We start from the raw sequence: 20,877 nt of genomic DNA, 5'->3' as shown, positions 1-20,877 counted from the left end.
AGATTGTATATGTATTCTTTCGAGCTGATCTTGAGGAAGCTTGTATTCTCCTTTTATAAGCCCCCTGTCCCCCCCCCCATCCCCCCTCTTCCCCTTCCCTTAAATTAATGATTGCCAATTGCAAGCACAAGCTGGATAGAACCACACTGTAACCGCGCACAGAGGAAGAAAACGAAGCTCTCCAACAAAGTTTTAGAGCATTTCTTCCCTAATGGTTAATTTCACATGATGAGGGGGACAGCATCTATTTTTATTTTGGGCTTTCTGGATTAAGAAGTTATTGAACAATACTTGGTTATTTGAAAAACCTGTTGCGGGCTTAAAAAAAACATAGAGGTAACAGAAAGCCAGCTGTATTTTATTGGCTGAACCTTGTGCGTTTCCGGGATGGTGTGACACTGCTCATTTTGACTTGTGTGTATTTGCAGTATATCTGACCATTTCTTCATGTAGCCTGATCTGTTCCTCTTCCATTTCTTTGCATAACACCACGTTAGCTGTTCCCTTTCTCTGCTGTGACCGTTAAGTTAAATTCTGTTATCTGTGTGCAATGTAGTCTGTGGCGCACGGCTTAGAAGAGGTGGGCTTTTATTGGGAGGGTGGTGATTTGCGGTCACAGAGTAGATTTGCAGGGTGCAGTGAGGTCGAGTGTATAGTACTGCACACAGTGAATCATTTCCTCTTGGGAACACTTTGTATTAAAACCAATCGCACAGATTCCTCTTCATTCAGGTTACCATGGAGATGAATTTTGTTTTTGGTTCTTCTCTGAGGGGATTGGCTGTGTCCCTGATGTGGGTTCCCAGGATGCCGTCTCTGTCTCCAATATAAATCTAGGAGAGAGAAGAAAAGATCAATGGTCAGATTAGCCAAGTATACATCTGTAAAATATGTGTAGTGCCACAGATTATTATTTTATTATCCAAATCCATTTCTTGAATCGGATTAATGAGTTCAGATTTAAACCCAATCATTTCATGCTCTGTGATGCCACATTTTCCTTTGGGCCAATGAGAAGTTTTTCGATATGAGATGTATTGACAGGTTTGAATGAATAGGAGATTATGGCAACAATAAAAGATGATTTGAACACTTCTCCTTAGGCTGTTAATGGTGTTGAGTGTTAACACTGCTTCACTGTTACAGAATATAAATATTAAGTACACTTTCCTGTAGGTTCTGCTTCTCTTGTAAAGCTATTGAATGCACTTACGCACTTCATGTGGCCAGTCACTCTGGATAAGTGTTTGCTAAATGGATATAATGGATTGTAAAGAGGAGCTTCAGCACATCATATGGGACCAGTGGAGCCTCTGCTGGGCCTGGGCCTGCCCCTGTCTGGAACCAAGAAAGACCACATGGAAATAATGCAGTGAATCAAGCACAATGATTGCATTAAATGACCTCACCGCTACAGATGAAATGCCAACTGCTCAATTCATCATCGTGATTCTAACTATCTCACAGCAGCTATTTAGAACAGTAATTTCCGCAGGGTTGTGTGGAGCTGGCACAGAATTGCAGACATTACGTTATGAGCATTTGGCACATAATGTTCATCATGTACCTTGTACATGTAATGGGGAAATGCAGTTGTAAGTTTAACCCTGAATGCCAGGAATTATACACAATGCCGTTAAAATGCTTATAAACCGTAAAGATCTAATCATCAATGCACGCATGACCAAATGACTTAATTTGGATACCATGAGGAAATCTACTGCTTTACATTTGTTTTCTTCTATTATTGCATATTTGTCACTGAATGTTTCAGGAGGTATCAAACACTCACATTGCCCATGTGAAAAAGTAATTGCTAACCCCCTGAAGCCCTACCCTTCCCCCTCTACACAGCACTTTTAACAGCCTTCCTCTCCTCGCCCTCCCTGGAGAACCTTCCATCTTCTCCAGTCCCGAAGCTCTCCTTTGGCTCACTGCCAGTATTTAAACACTTAGTTCTGCAGCAAGGTAGTATTTTAAACATATTAAAAAGGATGAGCTACGGCTCAGGACCCACAAGGCTGGCCCAGGCAGCCCAGGAATCCGCCACCCAGCTGTGGGCTGGCAGATGGTGGCACCAGGCAGAGGCTCCAGTGCAGTGTGGCAAAGCTCACAGACAAGCAGGATCACTCTATTAATAACTTTACAACTCAAACACTGCGTCCCACTGCCAAATCACTAAGCACTCCGATTTCATCCTCGTTGGGGTTGTTTTCCCCTCCCCCCCCAGGCTAGCTTCATGCTTAATCTGGCCTTCCTGAGTGAGGTATTGTGTATTGTGTTGCCTCAGTTTTCTGCAGTCTTCAGATGGACGTGCTTGGTTTCAGTAGAACCCACTCGTCACATGCGTGCCCCTCTGATGCGGCCTTCCCGGGGCGATGCAGGCAGCACATGTTGTTCCTTTCCCAGCCTCTGCTGTGGGAACTCGTGGGGTGGGAAATGAGAATACTGAACTGGGGCCTCCATGTATTCTGCAGGTGTAGGCTGCCTTCTGGTGGACACCCGAGGGAAAGGCAGTTGACTCAAAGTAATCAATCCTGTTATTACACAGTTCACTCGCCCCAAGAAAATCTTAAGTGTCCTAAAATTTAGGAAACTAAAGAAAAGGACTTGAAGGACGAAGGTTCTTTAAAGTGCTGGACTTTCTATTTGGAGAGGTTAGCATGCATCTAAAAAATCTGTCCTTAGAAACAGGTCCTGGATCAGAATCCACACGCTTACAATTGAGCCTTTTATCAAAAGAAATACTAAAACTTTCTTTGCAAATAATTGCAAATTCAATGTGCTTATATATATATTTTTGGTTTATTTTTAATTGGCAATGATATTTCATGCCTGGTAGCAAAAGATACTGAATACAGTTAAAATGCTTTCCATACAGAATTACTGCGCAATGCAAAATACACTTTGTATTCTATGTTTTTATGAGGAAAATAAAACTCTTACCACAGACGGCTTTGTGATCATTTTATTATCTACACATTGTCTCCACAATTCAGCCAAGTAATACTCTTCTTCAAAAAAAAACAAACAGAAAGATATTAAAACAATATGAAAACGGGCAGATGGGATGATACTAAGGCAGGATAGCATTTAGCATTTCTATATACACAGCTTCACTCTCACTCCCGCAGCTCACATAAAGGACAAAGAAACAACAAAAGGAAACTGTAGAAACAGGCATCCAGTACAGAAAGACCAGACAGAGAATCCCATTATGGCTCCAGTACAAGCAGGGCCATCACATCACTGCCTCCCTGAAACATCCCCACCCACAGCTTCAACAAGTTCATGTCAAATTGAATATTTGTGTGTTTTTTTGTACTGAGGAAGGACAAAGCTCCCCCCTGAGTTACTCTCGCTCCGTTGCGATTGGACGCTCGGCTCAGTCGCTGTCGTCGTCTGAGCCGCGATTGGACGCCTCGTTGTTGGACTGCTCGGGCTCGGAGTCGTTGTCAGAGCGACGGGGCGAGGCCTCGTTCTCGGAGCCGGGGGCGGAGTCGGGGGCGGGCGAGCCGGGCGAGCCGGGCGGGGACTCGTCGTCCGAGCCCTCGGAGCGGCTCTTCTTGCTCCCGTTGTCGGACTGCTCCGAGTCGGAGCGGGCCGGCCGCCGCCTCTGCCCCGGCCCGTCGCTGCCGGACTCGTCCTCAGAGTTCCTGGAGCGCCGCGGGCTGCCCGCGCGGTTCCCCTCCTCGTCCGACTCGCTGTCCGACGCGATGCGCTTCCTGTGGCCCAACTCCTCCTCTGAGCCTGACCCGCTGTCCCGCGGGTTTCTGGGAAAGTATTGCAAAAGTAAATAATCACAGCATAGAATCCCACAGGTTCACATGCAAATACAAACTCAACCAATATTTCAAACAATTTTAACAGTGCGGTGAAACCTTCTGGAGGAGGCAGTATAAAAACGTTGTTGGTTTCAGGAAAAACATCAATACAAAAGAAAGAAAATTGGCTTGATACCAAGCCATTGGTTTTGCACCGGCCCTTCGTGAATAATAAAACACTACTAGAATTCTGTTCTCATCACATAAGTTAAGGATAAGAGAAGAAGTGAACAACAGTGAAAGGACACAAGCAGCAGCGGTTCAGTGAGGAGTGGCCTTTAAGGCCTTACCTGTCCTCAGCGATCTTCAGGCCGTCCTCATCGGAGGACGAGTCGGACGATGAGATGATGGCCTTGGACTTGATCTTCCCTTTGAGAGACGGAGGCAGGCGCTCGGGCTTGGCCTGATGGGACAGGGAGAAGAGTGAGACCAACACACGTACGTGTGAGACCAACACACGTTCGTCTGAGACCAACACACGTTCGTCTGAGACCAACACACGTACGTCTGAGACCAACACATGTACGTCTGAGACCAACACACGTACGTCTGAGACACACATGTACGTCTGAGACACACACGTACGTCTGAGACGCACACGTACGTCTGAGACACACACGTACGTCTGAGACACACACGTACTTCTGAGACACACACATACTTCTGAGACCAACACACGTACGTCTGAGACACACACATAACCTGCACACCACACGCTTGCACAAAAACACATCTAAACACCTTTTCCATCCTCTTGCGCTCCCTGGGTCTGCGCTGTTTCTTGGGTCTGGAGCCCTGATCCTCGTCATCACTGCCTTCATCCCCTCCCTTTGTGGGTCTGAAACAGGAGAGTCAGTGTGTGAGCGTGTGTGTGTGCGTGTGTGTGTGTGTGTGTGAGACAGAGACCCCTCAGGAACCAGTTGTTTTTTTGACCATCACTGCGGAATCCCATACACTCTAAACCATTCTCCCTCGCACTCAAAATGCTTATCATGTTCAGACATGTCCTACCATCTCCTAGCAAGGCTCAAAAAAAGCAGGGAACACAAAGAGAAACTAACTAGAAACATGGTGGATGAAGTGCAGTTAGCGTTTGAATCCCCAGATTTTATCCTGCCATTTCTGGAAACATGAATATTTCTGATGATACATGTACGCTCATGGCCCCTGCTCCCCGTGCTGTGGAGGTGTCACTCACCTCCTCCTCTTCTTGCGTGGTTTCTTCTCCCCATCCTCTCCCTCCTCCTCCTGCTCGCTGCCGCTGCCAGCCCTCCTCTTCCTCCTCTTCTTCATAGGCAGGTCTTCGTCCGAGTCGTCGTTGACGAACTCGTCAAAGTCGCCGCCCTTCTTGCGCTACAACAGGCCCGAGACCCCACCCCACACAGTCAGTCTTAAAACACCATACATCACCAGCCCCCCCACCCCACATACAGTCAGTCTTAAAACACCATACATCACCAGCCCCCCCACCCCACATACAGTCAGTCTTAAAACACCATACATCACCAGCCCCCCAACCCCACATACAGTCAGTCTTAAAACACCATAAATCACCAGCCCAGCCCAGTCCTGGACAGCACAAGCAACTGTCAATGTAGTTACAGTAGAATATTCTTAGCCCTGGCTCAGCTGTGCGTGTAAAACTAAGGGCCTCCACACCTGCCCAGCACAGTGGAAATGCATCTTCTGGAGCTCTATCTCCAGTACAGACAAAAACAACTCCAGTCTCATTTACACCACAAAATGTATCGTTTTACAAACAATAAATGCAGTTAAAATGTGTGCACTTTGACAAACGCCACAGCTGCCCTGCACTCACCCGTCCGCTTGCTTTCCTCTTCTCCTTCTGGGCCTCCTCTGTGAAGGTGAGGAGACCCTTTGTTTTCTCCACGTACTGAGCCCTCTGCTCCAGCAGCTTCTTCTGCTCCTCCACCTCCTTGCTCCTCTTCTCCTCCTGAGGGGAGACATGGGCGCAGGGTCCAGGGAGAGCAGTGAGGAGCAGCTCCTCCACTCTCAACACAAACTCCCTCAAACAGAGATTACGGGACTGCTGTTCTGGGGACTCGTAATGCCGCTATGATTTTGTATTATTGGGCATCGTCATTATGTTGCCTTTTTGTAAAAACGAAATTGGCGTTAAATAAAGCTTTTATGAACTGTATGAAAGCAAGGGGGAACTTGCCTTCATACAGTTCATGAGCACATAATAGCGAGTTCCCATCTAATTGACAGGCTTTTAACTTAAACTTTTGTAATTTTGTCACTTTTTTGACTGTAAAATGTTTTTGTTCTTCTGACCAATACACCATAGCAAATTGATAATACAATGTAAATGTATCTGGGGAGTAAAGTCGATTTGATTTGACGAAGCGTGACGACAGGAGAATGTGCGCCAGCCGAACACTCAAACAGTCACAGACCTGCTCCTTCTGCAGCTGCTGCCGCAGGAGGTCCCGCTCCTGCTCCTGTTTGGCTCTCATCTCCTTCTCCTCCTCGTCCTGCTTCCTGGCGCGCGCCACGTGGTACTGCGCCTGGCTCAGGAGATCCGAACACTGCCTGCTCGGACACACGCACGGCTCTCAGCGCAAGCTACGGCACTTACCCTGCCACCCATCCCTCTGTGTTTACATAACCTCCTGTCCTAAACCCAGCCCTTCAGCAGCGACGCTGCCAGGGTGATGAAGGGGGTGATGTGTGGTAACTCACCTAGCCTCGGTGGAAGCCAGCGCCAGATCAAATCTCATCTTGTCCCCAGCCTTGCTCAGGTAGCTGAAGTACCTGTGGGAGACAGAGCAGTGGGGTAGTCAGAGTTGTGTAGGTGTGGGACAATGCTGTGGTGTGAGACAATGCTGTGGTGTGGGACAGGGGGACAAAGCTGTGGTGTGAGACAGTGCTGTGGTGTGGGACAGCGCTGTGGTGTGGGTCAGGAGGACAGGGCTGTGGTGTGGGACAGGGGGACAGGGCTGTGGTGTGGGACAGGGGGACAGAGCTGTGGTGTGGGACAGGGGGGCAGGGCTGTGGTGTGGGACGGGGGGGCAGGGCTGTGGTGTGGGACAGGGGGGCAGGGCTGTGGTGTGGGACGGGGGGGCAGGGCTGTGGTGTGGGACAGGGGGGCAGGGCTGTGGTGTGGGACAGGGGGGCAGGGCTGCGGTGTGGGACAGGGGGGCAGGGCTGTGGTGTGGGACAGGGGGGCAGGGCTGCGGTGTGGGACAGGGGGGCAGGGCTGCGGTGTGGGACAGGGGGGCAGGGCTGTGGTGTGGGACAGGGGGGCAGGGCTGCGGTGTGGGACAGGGGGGCAGGGCTGTGGTGTGGGACAGGGGGGCAGGGCTGCGGTGTGGGACAGGGGGGCAGGCCTGCAGTGTAGACAGGGCTCTCACCGGTGTGCCAGCTCCAGCTCCTTGACAGCGCTCAGCACGGCCTTCAGGTTGCTCTTCTCGTCCTTCAGCACCAGAGTGGCGAGTCTCTGCAGCACCAGCGCCACGTTAAACATCAGCACCGTGTCGTTTGGGGCAACATGACGAGCCTGGGGGAGCCACGGACACAAGAGCATTATCCACAGACTCACACAGCGCCAAATACACTCAATATGACGCACGCACGCCCACAGAGAAAACACGTACAGCTGCCTTTCACTGCTAGAACTGCGGCTTTTTTCAAGACCAGGCTTGATAAGGTGCTAGATACCATCCAGTTTTTAGGTAAACTAAGCATTCGGTACACTCTAGTGGCAGGAAAATGGCGAGTATTGTTGGGCCGAATAGCCCATTCTGTTAACTGCGCTTACGTCCGTTTGTTCAATCTGAACAGTTGAGGAGCGGTTTAAAGGTGGAGCAGGGTTTCAGAGGGGGGTTGAGCAGTGCTTTACCTTGAGCAGGGTCTGCTTGCACTCCTGTAGCTTCCCGCATTTGAAGAGTGCTCGTGCCAGGTACAGCAGCACCTCTGTGTTCTGGTGCTTGTAGAACTTCTTCAGGCAGTTCTCATACTGCGCACACGGTCATAACAGCGTTAAACAAGGTTCCCACATCTATTCATTCCAGGTCCTTTCAAGGTCCCCTTCCCAGAATTTTACAGCCTCATACAACCCATACAGCCAGCTTCATCATGACTGCTGCACACCTATCATTAAAGCAGTAAAATGTGACCTCAATATCCCTGAAAATGAACTATAAATTTCATCTCAATACCAGCCTCAGCTGCTCTGAACGGAATACAGATTCCCATCGAGGATGAGTTTAAGCTCCTCGTCACACACACACACACACACACACACACACACACACACACACACACACACACACACACACACACACACAGTGAAGGTAGGTCCCTACCATCTGCACAGCGCTGATGTACTGCTTCTGCTCCACGTAGATGTGTGCCAGGTTGAGCCACACGTCACTGATGTCCGCAGTGGCCTCTCTCACCTGGGCGAACACGTCGCGCGCCTCGCGGTAGTAGCCCTTGTGGGCCAGGACTGCACCTGAGAAAGCGGAGAGGGGGACTTAAGTGTCACCACTTTTCACACCAGTGTCATCGATGTGCTGGAGCTCATTGGTGGACATACTGACCTATGCCGTTGGCAGCGTAGAGGTTTTTGGCATCGTTACGCAGGACCTGTTTGTAAATGGCCAGGGCTCGATCCTGGTGGCGCTTTTCCTAAAAGAAATTCATAAAAAAGCAGTCAGTACTAAGCAGTACGGAACACTTAGCGGGAGGAAAAGGCCAGCATTGCTGGGTTGAATGGCCTGCATCAACGTCCTCCTATTCAGTGACCAAAGCAGGTTGCTCAAGGGAACAAAAGCAGCTTCCCTTGGTGGAATAAAACCCACAGCCTGTAAGTTACAGGCCAGGCTCCTGAGGCACTACGCGAGAAAGGCCTGTTGCTGCCTGGGACAGGCCTGGGACAGGCCTGGGACATCCACAGACGGCTGGAGAACGCACCTTCTCGCGGTCGCGGGTGGGCTGGTGCAGGGTCTGCAGCCACACGTTGCCCAGCGCCAGCATGGAGTAGGTGTCGTTCTGCGTGGACGGCTGCTTCAGGATGCGCTCAAACTTCTTCTGCCCCGGACCCCACTCCTGCTTGGCCAAGTGGAGGTTCCCTATCAGGGACCACGCGTCCGGATGGTCCTGTACCCAGGACAACACAGACATGTTAACTCCTGATTACTGCACAGGCATATGGGCATGATTGCTGTGCACTTAACCAGAGCAAGCATTCAGCAGGAGTGGGATTAAAGGGGGACAAGCTTCACACAATGCAGTCAAATGGACCATGCAAGGATCTCAGAACAATACATGTGCAATTACAGGAAGATGAAGGCACTGATTAAAGTGTCTTTGAATTGACTAACAAAGAGAGAGAGAAGGCTTTTCGGTGTGCTCTGCAATACCTGATTGATCTGCAGGGCTTCTTTGAACCAATCCGAAGCTTCGTAGAAGTTGCCTTTATCACGAGCCATAGCTCCAAGACGCAAGTAACCTGTTGTCAACAAGAAAGTCAAAACCCCCCTCGTTGGCTGCTTTTATCATCTAATAATGAATTTTCTGATTCGGAGCTACAGTTCAGGGTTTCGGGGCCACCCAAAATAACATTTCACAAAGTGCGAGGTGAGGGCCGAACGCTGTCGAAGGCACGGTACGCACAGTCGACGTAGTTGGGGTGCTCCCGGAGGATGTTCTTGTAGAGCTTCTCGGCCTCGTGGAACTCGCACATGGCCTCATACAGGCGGGCCAGGTTATACGAGGTGGTGACGGAGATGGCGTTGTAGTAGTGCTCGTCGTGCTCTCCCTCTGCTTTGGCTCGCTCCAGGGAGGCCAGGAAGTATTTCTGCCGACAGATGGAACAGAATGACCTTAACGAGGCGCACTGTTTAAAATGCACTATGCAGTCTCGTGAGGATAAAGGCTATTTTTCGGCGGTAAACAGGAACCCAAATTTAGTGCCTCAGACCGAGCTCTTAACATATACACTACTGCCCAGAGGATCTCGATATTGGGTCAGGCAAAACTTTTCCTGGAATTCATTTTTGTTCATACTTAAGCTGTTCTCATGATATGAACAATAAATAAAAAGATGTCCGCACACTGAAATATATGCTCCCAAATGGGCAAATTGATTACTGCTAAATTTGGGGAAATATAGGCAAGGTGTTCGTTTTAACCGGACGAAGGTCTTGCTGGTTGAAATGTTGCAGCAATAAATTTACCCATTTGGATGCATACATTTCAGTGTGTGGACATCTTTTCTTTCTTACTTTTAGTGGTTTATTTTGGCCTGTACCAGAGCCCCAATTTGGTTGGATGCGCACAGTAGCCCATTTTGAATAGCATTTTAGGAACCCTATCAGGGACCTGAGGCAGCCCAACATTCCTCACTGTAGCTGACCTACCTTGGCCTCTCCCAGGTTGCCCAGTCTGAAGTGCAGAGCCCCCAGGTTGTTGAGGATCTCTGGAGGGACATCAGCCTGCACCTTCTCCTGGAGGATACGTGTGGCCGTGCCGTATGCTGAGAGCGCACCCTTAGAGAGAGGGAGGGAAGCGTATCATTGGTCCACAGGCAGTCCACACCTCCGGACACATCTCAGGATGCTCAACTGCACAGGTGTGGGCTTTACCTGGATGTCAGTCTGCTCCAAGATTTGCGCCAGCTCGATCCAGGCCTCCACGTCGTCCGGGTACTGCTCAGTCACCTTCTTCAGATGGCCCTGAGAGGGAAACGCAACAAGACATCACGCCCTGTCCTACTGCCTTGAGTGTGAGTTTTAAGGAGACCGTGACTGCTTCTGTGCAAGCTCAAAGGTAGACACCAAATGAACTCTTTACGTACTTTAGCAATGTCCCGTTTCTCCTGGTCGTCGGATGTGGCGTACAGAGAGCCCAGGATCTTCATGGTCTCGTAGTTGTTGGGGTAGGCCTTCAGGACTTTCTCAAAGCACTGTGCTGCATTTTCCTTGTCCCTGCGGTACACGTACATCTGGCCCAGGCCGAAGAAGGGCAAGACGAAGGTGGAGGAGGCAAACTGCGTGGCCTGGTAGTAGTACTGGAAGGCCTGGTCATAGTCCTCCTGAACAGCCAGAGGAGAGACAGAGTTAACAGCTGGGGGGCCCAGAGCTTCCACCAGCAGGAACTAGGGACGTGCGTTACCAACTGCTGAAAGAACTTACTGCGGATCTGCATTTTCACACACTCCAATAATAAATACAAATAATAACATGAACAGAAATACATTGCATGTTGTTCTGCATGAACATTGATGACAAAATCTTTTAGGTTTTATTCTGGGTGTACCAAAAGTGATCCAAATACTTTGGAAATGCAACTGGCAGTCAAGCACCTAGTGAAATACCTCTAAAGGGATCCTTTTCCCATTGACAGTGCAGTGTTTACCTGTACATGGAAGGAGCGGGCCAGCTGGTAGCAGCTCTCAGCCTGCATGGCCTCCACCTCTGTGTTGTGAAAAGCATGGAGGGCCAGGTGCTGCACTTTGCTGTAGTCCTGAGGGCAGACACGGGGGGCAGCAGGGTAAGAGACTGCTCATCCTTACAACAAAACACAACACAAACCCAAAAGCAAAGCCATTTGTCTTCACACCTTCTTGAAGAAGAAGTGGTTGGCCAGGTGGTTGAGGACCATGGGGTTGCTGGGGTCGATGGTGTAGGCCCTGGAGAGCAGCTGCACCCCGTTCTTGATGGAGTCGGCCTCCTTGTTGTTGAGCTCCAGCACGGCCAGCCCCACCAGAGCCCCCACGCACTTGGAGTTGAGCTCCAGGGCTCGGCCGAACGCCAGCCGGGCCTTCTCCAGCTTGTTCAGCTTCACGAAGCAGTGGCCCATCCCCAGCCTCACCTCGGCTAAGCACAAGAGACGACCATCATACAGCACTGCAGGCCATGCATAGCCATGCGTGAAAGCAACCATCAAATAAGCACGGGTACTCAGAAATACAGTTGACATACTTCTATTATATTATGGATCTACATATTCCCATTTACTGTAACATAAATATTCAACAATAATCATAATATTACCAAGGATGTGCAAACCAGAAATTATTTTTATTATTTTAAATAATGTTTTAGCATACTGAATATAAGGAATACCATCCTTAAGTTCCGTATAATATGCACTTTATGTCATGATGGCCCAGTTAGTTGCTCTGGATAATGAACAAAGCAATTCATTAAAAATAATAAAAGCATACCTGGACAGCCAGGGTTGGTGCGGAGGGCCTTCTTATAATAAGCCAGAGCACCTCTGTAATCCTTCTTGTTAAAAGAGATGCAGGCCTTACCTGAGAAAGACAAGAAAAGGGATGAAGAGATGGGCAACTAAGGTTTTATTCACAGCTTGAACTTGGTATTCAGCACGGCTTGATGAAAGCATTTTTTCTGAATGGGATTCCAAGTTTAAATACAAATAACTGCACACTTAATTTAAGAATGAAGCCAATGGACCATTTTATGTGCATAGTAATTCTTTCCTGAATGGCCTCTGATCATTGTCACAGCAAGGCTTTCAGCGGAAAAGGGGCTCCGGTTTCACCAACCCAGCAGAGCAGGTATGTTGTTGGTCGACTGGTTCAGGACAAAGTGGAACTGAGCATCAGCCTGGTCCATCTTATCTCCTTCCAGAAGACAGAAGCAAGCTCTTCCCAGCAAGTGGTTCTGGTGGGTGACACACAACACAAGCAGTCACAGTCCATTAGAGGAGCTTCCTGTGAGTGTGGATCATGAGTGCACCAGATGGGTGCCACACTGAGCATCAGTAAAAGAAACTCCATATACCAATAAATATAATGTACTACAATATTACTACATAGTACTACATAGTCTCATCAAAATGTATGTTTTCTTGTTCCCCAGTTCTTTTACAAGTTATATTCCCTAATTCTAATGAGAAATTCAAAATATTTTATAAAAAGATTTCTCTCCAGCACATCATTAACTTTGCAACAGCAGAACACCTGTGAAATGCCAGAGATGCAATGCATTACAAAATGAAATGCTCAATGCCATTTCTTACTGAAATGCTGGTCAAGAAAGGAAAAACGGATAACTGATGCATTACCACAATGTGACCAGATGCGGTTCAAAGCTTCCAGTCACATTCCATGCTTCTTGTGTGACAGGCACACACTCCTCACCTGGTCGTACATGATGATCTTGTCGGCCATGGTGTATAGCAGGGTGGCCTGTGTGATGAGCTCCTTCTTGGCATCCTTGTTCTTCTCCTTGCGTGCCTGCTGGACATAGTAAGCTGCCAAGGTGTCCAGACAGGTCATCTGGTCTTTCTCATGGTCTCTGTAGTCCAGGTTGCCATCGATACGGGCCGCCTCCAGCAGCTTGACGAAGTCCTCTGTCTTCCCCTGCTTGTAGTACTCCAGCTGACACGGAGAAAGTGAGCATACGTTAAATAACTTCCCTGAACGACACGCCTGTCAACGGGAACCTGAACAACAAACTGCAATGAAACTAGGCCATGTGCCTTCTTAAATTCTTCCCAGTGAATAAGAGTGTGCATTTCATTTACACCGATTACACTGCATCTATACACACCACACACACTTCTGTCTGAGTGAGACTCACCGCCAGTGCGATCCATATGTGCAGCTGGGTGTGCTCCTGCTTCAGGATACTGATGACCTCGTCACCCTCTGGTAGCTGGTCGAAGTCAAGCTCGATGACCTGTAAATAAATGTCACATCAATTCACCTGTAACTGCGCTCCTTTGCAGGCAAGCATACGACACACACAGGTTTAAAAAGGTCAGATAATTCTCATATCAGAGGGAATACATTATTCAACATCCCTGTTTTTTGGGGTTTTTTTTGTTGAAGTGAAGAATACCATGTAAAAAGTAAACTTGTAAACCTCTACTCAAAACTAAACATTCATATTAAGTGAAAAGAATGAAGGCAAAACTACGTTTATTTGCTCAGGAGAAAATAAATCTGTATTTATTTGTTACTAAAGGCATATAATTGGTGAGGGTATTTCATGCTAGTATCCAAAGTTATAGCCTTTTAACAGGCAAACTAGCCACAGTCCCCAAGATACATAAAAAAGCCTACGGACTGAGTAACTAGTCTGTTTACAAAAGTCACCTCGTACAGGTGAGATAAAAATGACAGTTTGTCAGAAACGCGGACGCAAAATAATTGGGTTTTATTTTCCGTTATATTGTCCATTACAACATTAATACGCTTTCAAACTGTAACTCACTTTCTGAAGTATTAATTTGGTAGCCAACTTATTGGGAACAAGTGAAGTTAACTGGGTCATTCGCCAGTTACCCAACTAGCTGCATTGTTGTGAAAGGAGAAGGTAAGCTGGACAAATAACTAGTTAGTTCGCTACATTTCAGCAGCCAACTAATGTTATTTGCAAACAGAGGAACGCATCTACAGGTCCGCCACATTTTTTGCATTAAGAGCCAGTGGCATAACAAGACACCTGGCTCGCCAAGAAGTATGGCCGTAATCAAATAACTAGTCACTGTAGCTCGATAGCTAACCAAGAAATAGCACAGCGCTAGGATCAAAACTTACTTCGTCTGTGTCCCGTAGAGGGATTTCGATGGAACCCCGAGACATTCTGTCGGCAGGAATTGCAGGTCTTTTCCCAGATTTTAGTATGAAATTACGTTACAATACAGTTCTGTGGCTACAATCCCTTTCGACTTCTTCTGATCAGCTCGCCACTACTTCCGCTCCGAACGTTTCCGAGCACTTCCGGGTGAAACGCTGTTGTCTATCGCTGCGTTTTCGCGGGATGTGCATCTCTTGCATTAATTTATATGACGTGAATTGGTGTGAACTTCTGCAGTTTAGTTTAGTTCATGACAGTCTATGTGGCTGTTCTAGTTACTACATCCAGCATACATGACCTACTTATCAGCAGTTTCATCACCATTTAATGACAGTATATGATTTGGCTTATGTTTTCAGTAAAAAATTTAACCAAAATAGAATTGTTTGTCATAGACTCATTACAGAAAATTATAGCAGTAGGTTGGTTAATTACTGATTCAATTAGTGTGATTTCACATTATTGAAATAATGTGGCCTCAAGAGGGTAGATCATCCTCAATAGATATTTTAATTCAAATTAATAATTAACAAGCAGAATTTAGGGAATCCACTTGAGAATGGATTGCAACAACTCTTATTCTCTATATTTTTGAAGGTATAATAGCATATTTATTATTAAATAATATTTTCTGATCTGAAGTTCTGGATCTTCTTTTAGTTTCATTTGATCTTCACATACATAGTAGCCTAACCAGGAACTAATTCAAGTTTAGTTTAAAGTTGAATTAATTGTATTTTAGTTGTAGGTTAATAAAATGTTAACATAGAATGATTCCATAGAAATATCTTTTCAGACATGCAAATATAATGTAGCCTAATTCCTATTTAACTGTAGACACATTTCTTAAAAGTCCTTTGCAAAACAAATAAAAATCCTTACTTAATGTTTACTTTATACCCCTGTAGCATCATGGATGGCAATAAAGCCGTTATGAATGGAAGCTAATACTGTGTAAAATAAATTACAGTATACTGCATTTGTAAAAGACATTTGTATTCATTTTACACTTTGTAAACTGGAAAACAGTGTCACACTGTGGCATTCCTTATACTCAGCTGTAGCCTGTCAAGTACATAATATTTTGAATGTTTCTGACCTGCTCAATTGAATGGAAATTATTTTCAATATTTTCTATAATTCACATATAATTTTATATTTTAGTATGCATTAATGATATCAGTCTTAGTGGATTTTTTTATTTTATAATTAATTACATGAATCTAATACTCACACAATTGCCCACTAGCCCAATTTTAATCTTTCATTTCATTTCCAGAATTTCCGAAAAATGTGTAGATGCAGGTTTTAATGACTACAGTCAGTATTATTGTATTTATGTACACAGTACAATGTGTTTTCACTCAGTACAAATGGCAAGCTCAATAAAGTTGAAGCTAGATGAGATTCAGTTTAGGCTAGCTTAGGTGAAGGTTCTAGAGGTTGATGTTCATATCTCTTAATTGGGGGGGGGGGGGGGGGGGGAGTTGGTATGACATGTGTTCTGCGGAATGGCCTGAAACATTTGATGTGCAAAACTGCAGAGTGATAATTAAAATGGCCCATCACACCATTATTGCGCTCTGCAGTGTGCATAAAATTGCATGCTGATCAGAGCCTTGTGAATGGCACAATTCACGGCAGCTTGCGGCTAAGAGAGGGGGCTGTCCGTGTCATCTGGTTTTGATGTGTGCCCATGAATTAACAAAACAGGCAAGTGCCTCGTTCTGTCAACATCATCAGCTTCCTTTGTAAACATCACTGTGAGAGTGGCTGCAAACCAATGCCTGCCACATCCTTAGTACAGCCTTAAATAGGGCTGGTGAGACCTTCTGCACGAGTGTGGACATACCGCAGTTGCTTCAGAACGCTTTCTTTGCATACTTCGAGGGAAGCCGTGACCTGCAAGGAGGTACTTTAAGAGCAGATTCTAATGTACTATAAAAATGGACTGCAGATAAAATACTCTCACCTCTGTATGCATTTGTGTTGGTGTTATACTGATATTTTTTCTCCCCTGTACTGGAATTTACAGGGCTACTACATGCATTAATTATTGTATAAGTAAAACTGTTGATGAAGTGGATTCATTATATCATACCATCTCCAATTCTTTCAGGGTGTGTCTGTGACTGAGCCTTGTTCTATGTGTCAAATTCTGGAAGCGAGCTCAGGATTGCTATGTGGCCCTAGCTTGCCTCAGGTTTAAGACGTCAGCCTTGCTCTGCCTCTTGTGTGGAGAGCACACCAAGACGATGAAACAATGTGACAGAACTATGGCAATATGAGAAAGAGCGCTATCAGGATGGATTGGGGCTGTAATCGTAACTGACTGGCCAGTCCTGGGGTGAGTATGCACACTCTTCATTCTGCCAGATTTGGTGGATGCCTGTTAGGCTCCATAAGATTTTATTATGTTTATTTTGTTAAATAATTTATAAAAAATAATAATATATAATATAATTATTTCTGGCCTGAATGCTTTGTGTTCCAACGGCAATGTGTGATAGATGTAGTTTCGTTCTGCTGATGTGAAGCTTTAAAGTCAATTACATGCTTTCTGAATGCGATCAGTTTGTTATGCAAGATAAGCGTAATGTGACACACACTTTTTGTGTTGTGTTTGTGAGTTCATATGGCTTATATCTTCTCTTTTGTTCAGGAGGTCATGGCAGAGACCAGCATGAATGGAGAGCAAGGTTGTTATGTGGAACAGTCCGAACCTGAGGCCTGTAGAGGCCAGGCAGCAGAAAGTCCATCATCTGAGATGGGAGCCCCCCTCAGCCACAGAAAAGGACCAGGGATCCTGTCTTTGTCCCAGAGCTCCACTAGAACATTCTCCAGTGATGCTGAGCTCAGCTACCAGGAGCCAGGTCAGCTCATTGAAAACCATGACGGTAAGGCAAAGATATTTCTTATGATTTTGTAAAAATAGAATCAATAGTTATTGGAAACGTGCACACCAGGTTTTTATAGTTCTCATGCTGTCAGACCAGTAATGCAATAATAAATGCAGTAGGAATTCAGTAGTGCACAAATACAAGATATTACAAATTGAGTTGTGCTTTTCAGATGATTTTGATAATATTTTTGCATTAGGCTTCCACACAAAAAAAACCATACATATTTACACATATTTTTATTAGATGTACTGTAGCTAACTTTTTCAACGCATATCTAGCTTGCCATTTATTTTCATTAGTCATAACGGTTTGGCTCAGTAGAAGTAGTTCAGCTTTGAGGCCTACCTAGAGTTTACCCTGTTGCTCTACACTAAAAATGTTCACATGCCAGAGAAACATATCAAGTCAACAAGTTTATATTTTTACCAAAGGGGACCAGCCTGACGCCCGTGAGTGGGAAAACGGTTTTGAGGAAGATGCACATTCTGCAAATGGGTTTTCAGAGGGACACCTGCTGGACATCATGTTTGAGGCATGCGACACCATGGGCAAAGGTGGAGTCTTTCATGGTGTGAGGGTATGAAAAGAAATATAGACATTTTATGGTCATTGATTTAACATTGTTTGTTGTTTCCCCAGGAGAGGTTCTGGCCTCCAGGGTTATGCAGTACCTGCAGGATATGACAGCTCAGACCCCCGACCAGGGCAAGCTGACCGCCCTGTACAACATGCTGGACCCCGAGCGACAGGACCGAGCTGTGACCCGAGACGCCTTCCACTCCACCATGAGAACATGGATCGCCCAGTGTTGCCAGACAAGGTGAGAAACATACGCGTGCGTCTCTATTTCTTTATCAACTGAGATCGAATGTCTGACAACTGGCCAATCAAGAAAGGGAATACAAGGTATTGTGTAGCTAATCAAGGCATAGGTAGCCATATGATGAAGTACCCGGATTAAGCCATGACACCGGGATTAACAGCCCTACAAAGTGATGTGGAATTTCTTATGAGTTTCAGTGAGTCAGAACATCTCATCTGAAAGATGCTATTTCCAAAATTCAGTTGGAGATAACACATTGTGTTTATACAGTGTTAGCCTGATGCCCAAATACAGAATTGTTCCTCAAAAGTTATTTGAGAAATTGAACCTTCAACAAAAGTTATGGTTTCACTAATTTCTCTGAGAAACATCTTAAGCAATAATGTAAAATAAATTAATTTCACAGAGTGCTTCCAGAGTGTGTGCTTTTCTCCACAAATGCTTATAAGCACTAGTTTGTATGAAGGTATATTCTGTTGTGGTTCTGGAGCAATAAATCCACCCAAGCATATTTTAATATCTGATCATCTTCAGAAGTGAACAAATGGACCATTCACTGAGCATGCAAGAGGACTACTATTCCACGCTGGAATCCTCCCTCATGGCTCCTATGAGTGGTGAGTGTCATTCTCCAGTTGATGAGTGTGTTTCAGATACCAGTGCAATGGCACCTCTAATTTTGTTCTGCTACAAGGGAATGATTTATTTCCTGCTGGGAGTGAGGCTGATGCTGGGACTGTAGCCAAGGCCAAGACTGAGAGCCTGACTGAGGTGGAACTTCCAGACGGTGGAGATGGGTGTTATTGGTCAGTGACTCGCATTTGCTCATTGAGATTAATCATGCTAATCTTCTTCTGCAGTGTGCATTAGGATTGTATTATTGTGTAAATGTATTATTGCTGTACACTTATTATTTACTCATAAACCTGGGAGGTGTATCATGAATGTCTTGTGCAGTGCTAGTTGATATGTTGGAGAACATAAGCAGCAGCTAAGCAGGTGCAGTGGACCTGCAGCACATGACCATGCTGTTAGCACGTAATTATTTTGCCCAATTAAAATGGTCTGACCAGTACACCTGCTCCTCCCCCTGGCTGGGCTCAGCGAATGGAAGGACTTGCTAGGCACGGTGGCGGAGCTGAGGCACACCCATCGGCAGCTGAGTGAGCAGAACGGGACCCTGCTGAGGGGCATGGCCCAGTGTGAGGACACAAACCTGCAACTCAGCCTGGAGATCGCCGAGCTCAAGGTCAAGCTGGCCAGGTAATGCACAGAACAAGCGCAATGGAGAGTTGGGCACTTCTGCTCTAAACTGTAAGGAAAATTACAAGCTTATATGAACCGAATGACCCATTCACATCAGCCTTCTTACGTTCTGGCGTCCGTCTGTTTGTATGTTCTTTTGTTGTTGCGTTTGTATGTACTCGTGTTCTCATGTTCCTGCGACACGGGGCCGTCAGTACACAGCGTGCGGCCGTCAGAGCCCGGTCCCTGCTGGAGGAGGTGGACGAGGCCAGGCGGGCCCTGAAGGAGAGCCAGGAGAGATGGGCCCAGGCTCAGGCCCGGGTGTGCACACTGGTATGAGCTCGGGGCTGAAGGGTCGTCAGGAAGGCGAGGAACTGTCAGTCAGGAGTTGATGGGAAATGTCAGTGAGGGTCATGTATTAACAGATGAGAGTGGTGATTCAGAGTAAGGCTTCAAGACACCAAAGGTTGGTCGACTTCAATTACGGTATCATGGACTGACTGATTCAAACCAATTATTGCTTTTTGCTCTGTACAAAAAAAATATTTTGTCAATGATACTGTCAATGATTTACTTTTGTAGCTCCAACCTTTATGATGCTTATTCTTCTACTGCTATACTGTAGAGTATATACAGCTTTCACAGTTAGGCACATGAATGGTGCCAAAGTACATGTAAAATGTAGCGCAACTATATGGCAGCAAGTTCTCCTATAAAAATATTTGAGGGGATTTGCTAAGAAATATAAATATTTAATATTATTATGTTACTAAGTGGCTACTCTTGGGATGTTTTTAGCCAGTGATTTTGAATCATCAGCTCAGAAAGTACAAAAGAAAGTTCAGAAAATATTAACCAAACTTGGTCAATCTTTTCATCGCAGACAAAAGAAAGTGAAAACTTAAAAGCTCACATCAAACTGATTGAAGATGCGGTAAGGAGAATCAATACTTACACGTATGTGCCCTTCACCTTCATGGCCTATATTCTGTGTTTATACATCACCTACATACCCACACTGTATACATTATTTTTTCCAAGTAATGTAAAATACACTCAATGATCACTTTATTAGGTGGACCTGTACACCAGCTTGTTAATATATTTAATCAGCCAATCATGTGGCAGCAACTAAATGCATAAAAGCATTATGGTCAAGAGGTTCAGCTGTTTTTCAGACCAAATATCAGAATGGGGAAGAAATGTGATCTAAATGCCTTTGATTGTGGTGCCAGACAGGGTGGTTAGAGTATCTTAGAATCTGCTGATTTCCTGGGATTTTCACGCACAACAGTCTCCAGAATTTACAGACAATGGTGCGAAAAACAAAAAACATCCAGTAAGCAGCAGTTCTGTGGGCAGAAATGCGTTGTTAATGAGAGAGGTCAGAGGAGAAGGGCAAGACTGGTCGAAGCTGACAGAATGTGACAGAAATGCAAATAACCATGCATTACAACAGTGGTATACAGAAGAGCATCTCTTGAAACACAACTTCTAAG

At 45.9% G+C, this 20,877-nt stretch overlaps 1 protein-coding gene across 1 annotated transcript; it reads right to left on the bottom strand.

Moving 5' to 3' along the window:
- Positions 1–2,953: 2,953 nt before the first annotated feature.
- On the bottom strand, positions 2,954–14,562 carry ctr9 (CTR9 homolog, Paf1/RNA polymerase II complex component). The gene is made up of 24 exons (XM_061245276.1): positions 14,368–14,562; positions 13,406–13,504; positions 12,964–13,203; positions 12,367–12,484; positions 12,022–12,111; positions 11,415–11,671; positions 11,211–11,318; positions 10,651–10,887; positions 10,439–10,528; positions 10,214–10,342; positions 9,468–9,651; positions 9,215–9,303; positions 8,766–8,951; positions 8,393–8,480; positions 8,156–8,304; positions 7,690–7,806; positions 7,202–7,347; positions 6,531–6,602; positions 6,245–6,380; positions 5,644–5,778; positions 5,023–5,177; positions 4,566–4,662; positions 4,115–4,227; positions 2,954–3,773 (listed from the first exon to the last, which is right to left on the bottom strand). Exons 1-24 carry the CDS (start codon positions 14,410–14,412, stop codon positions 3,386–3,388), a joined length of 3,468 nt encoding a protein of 1,155 aa, XP_061101260.1. The 5' UTR covers positions 14,413–14,562; the 3' UTR covers positions 2,954–3,385.
- Between the last annotated feature and the right edge of the window lie 6,315 nt (positions 14,563–20,877).

This window comes from Conger conger, chromosome 6, assembly GCF_963514075.1.
Source record: "Conger conger chromosome 6, fConCon1.1, whole genome shotgun sequence".
NCBI lineage: Eukaryota > Metazoa > Chordata > Actinopteri > Anguilliformes > Congridae > Conger > Conger conger.
Note: the sequence above shows the minus strand (reverse complement) of the source record. Positions and strands in the feature narration are given on the sequence as shown.

Coding starts and splice junctions, on each gene's coding strand:
- ctr9 (XM_061245276.1), bottom strand. CDS start 14,412: ATGTCTCGGGGTTCCATCGAAATCCCTCTACGGGACACAGACGAA. Junction 12,485..12,963: donor AGATCATCATGTACGACCAG/GTGAGGAGTGTG, acceptor GTCACCCACCAG/AACCACTTGCTGGGAAGAGC. Junction 11,319..11,414: donor ACCACTTCTTCTTCAAGAAG/GTGTGAAGACAA, acceptor GTCTGCCCTCAG/GACTACAGCAAAGTGCAGCA.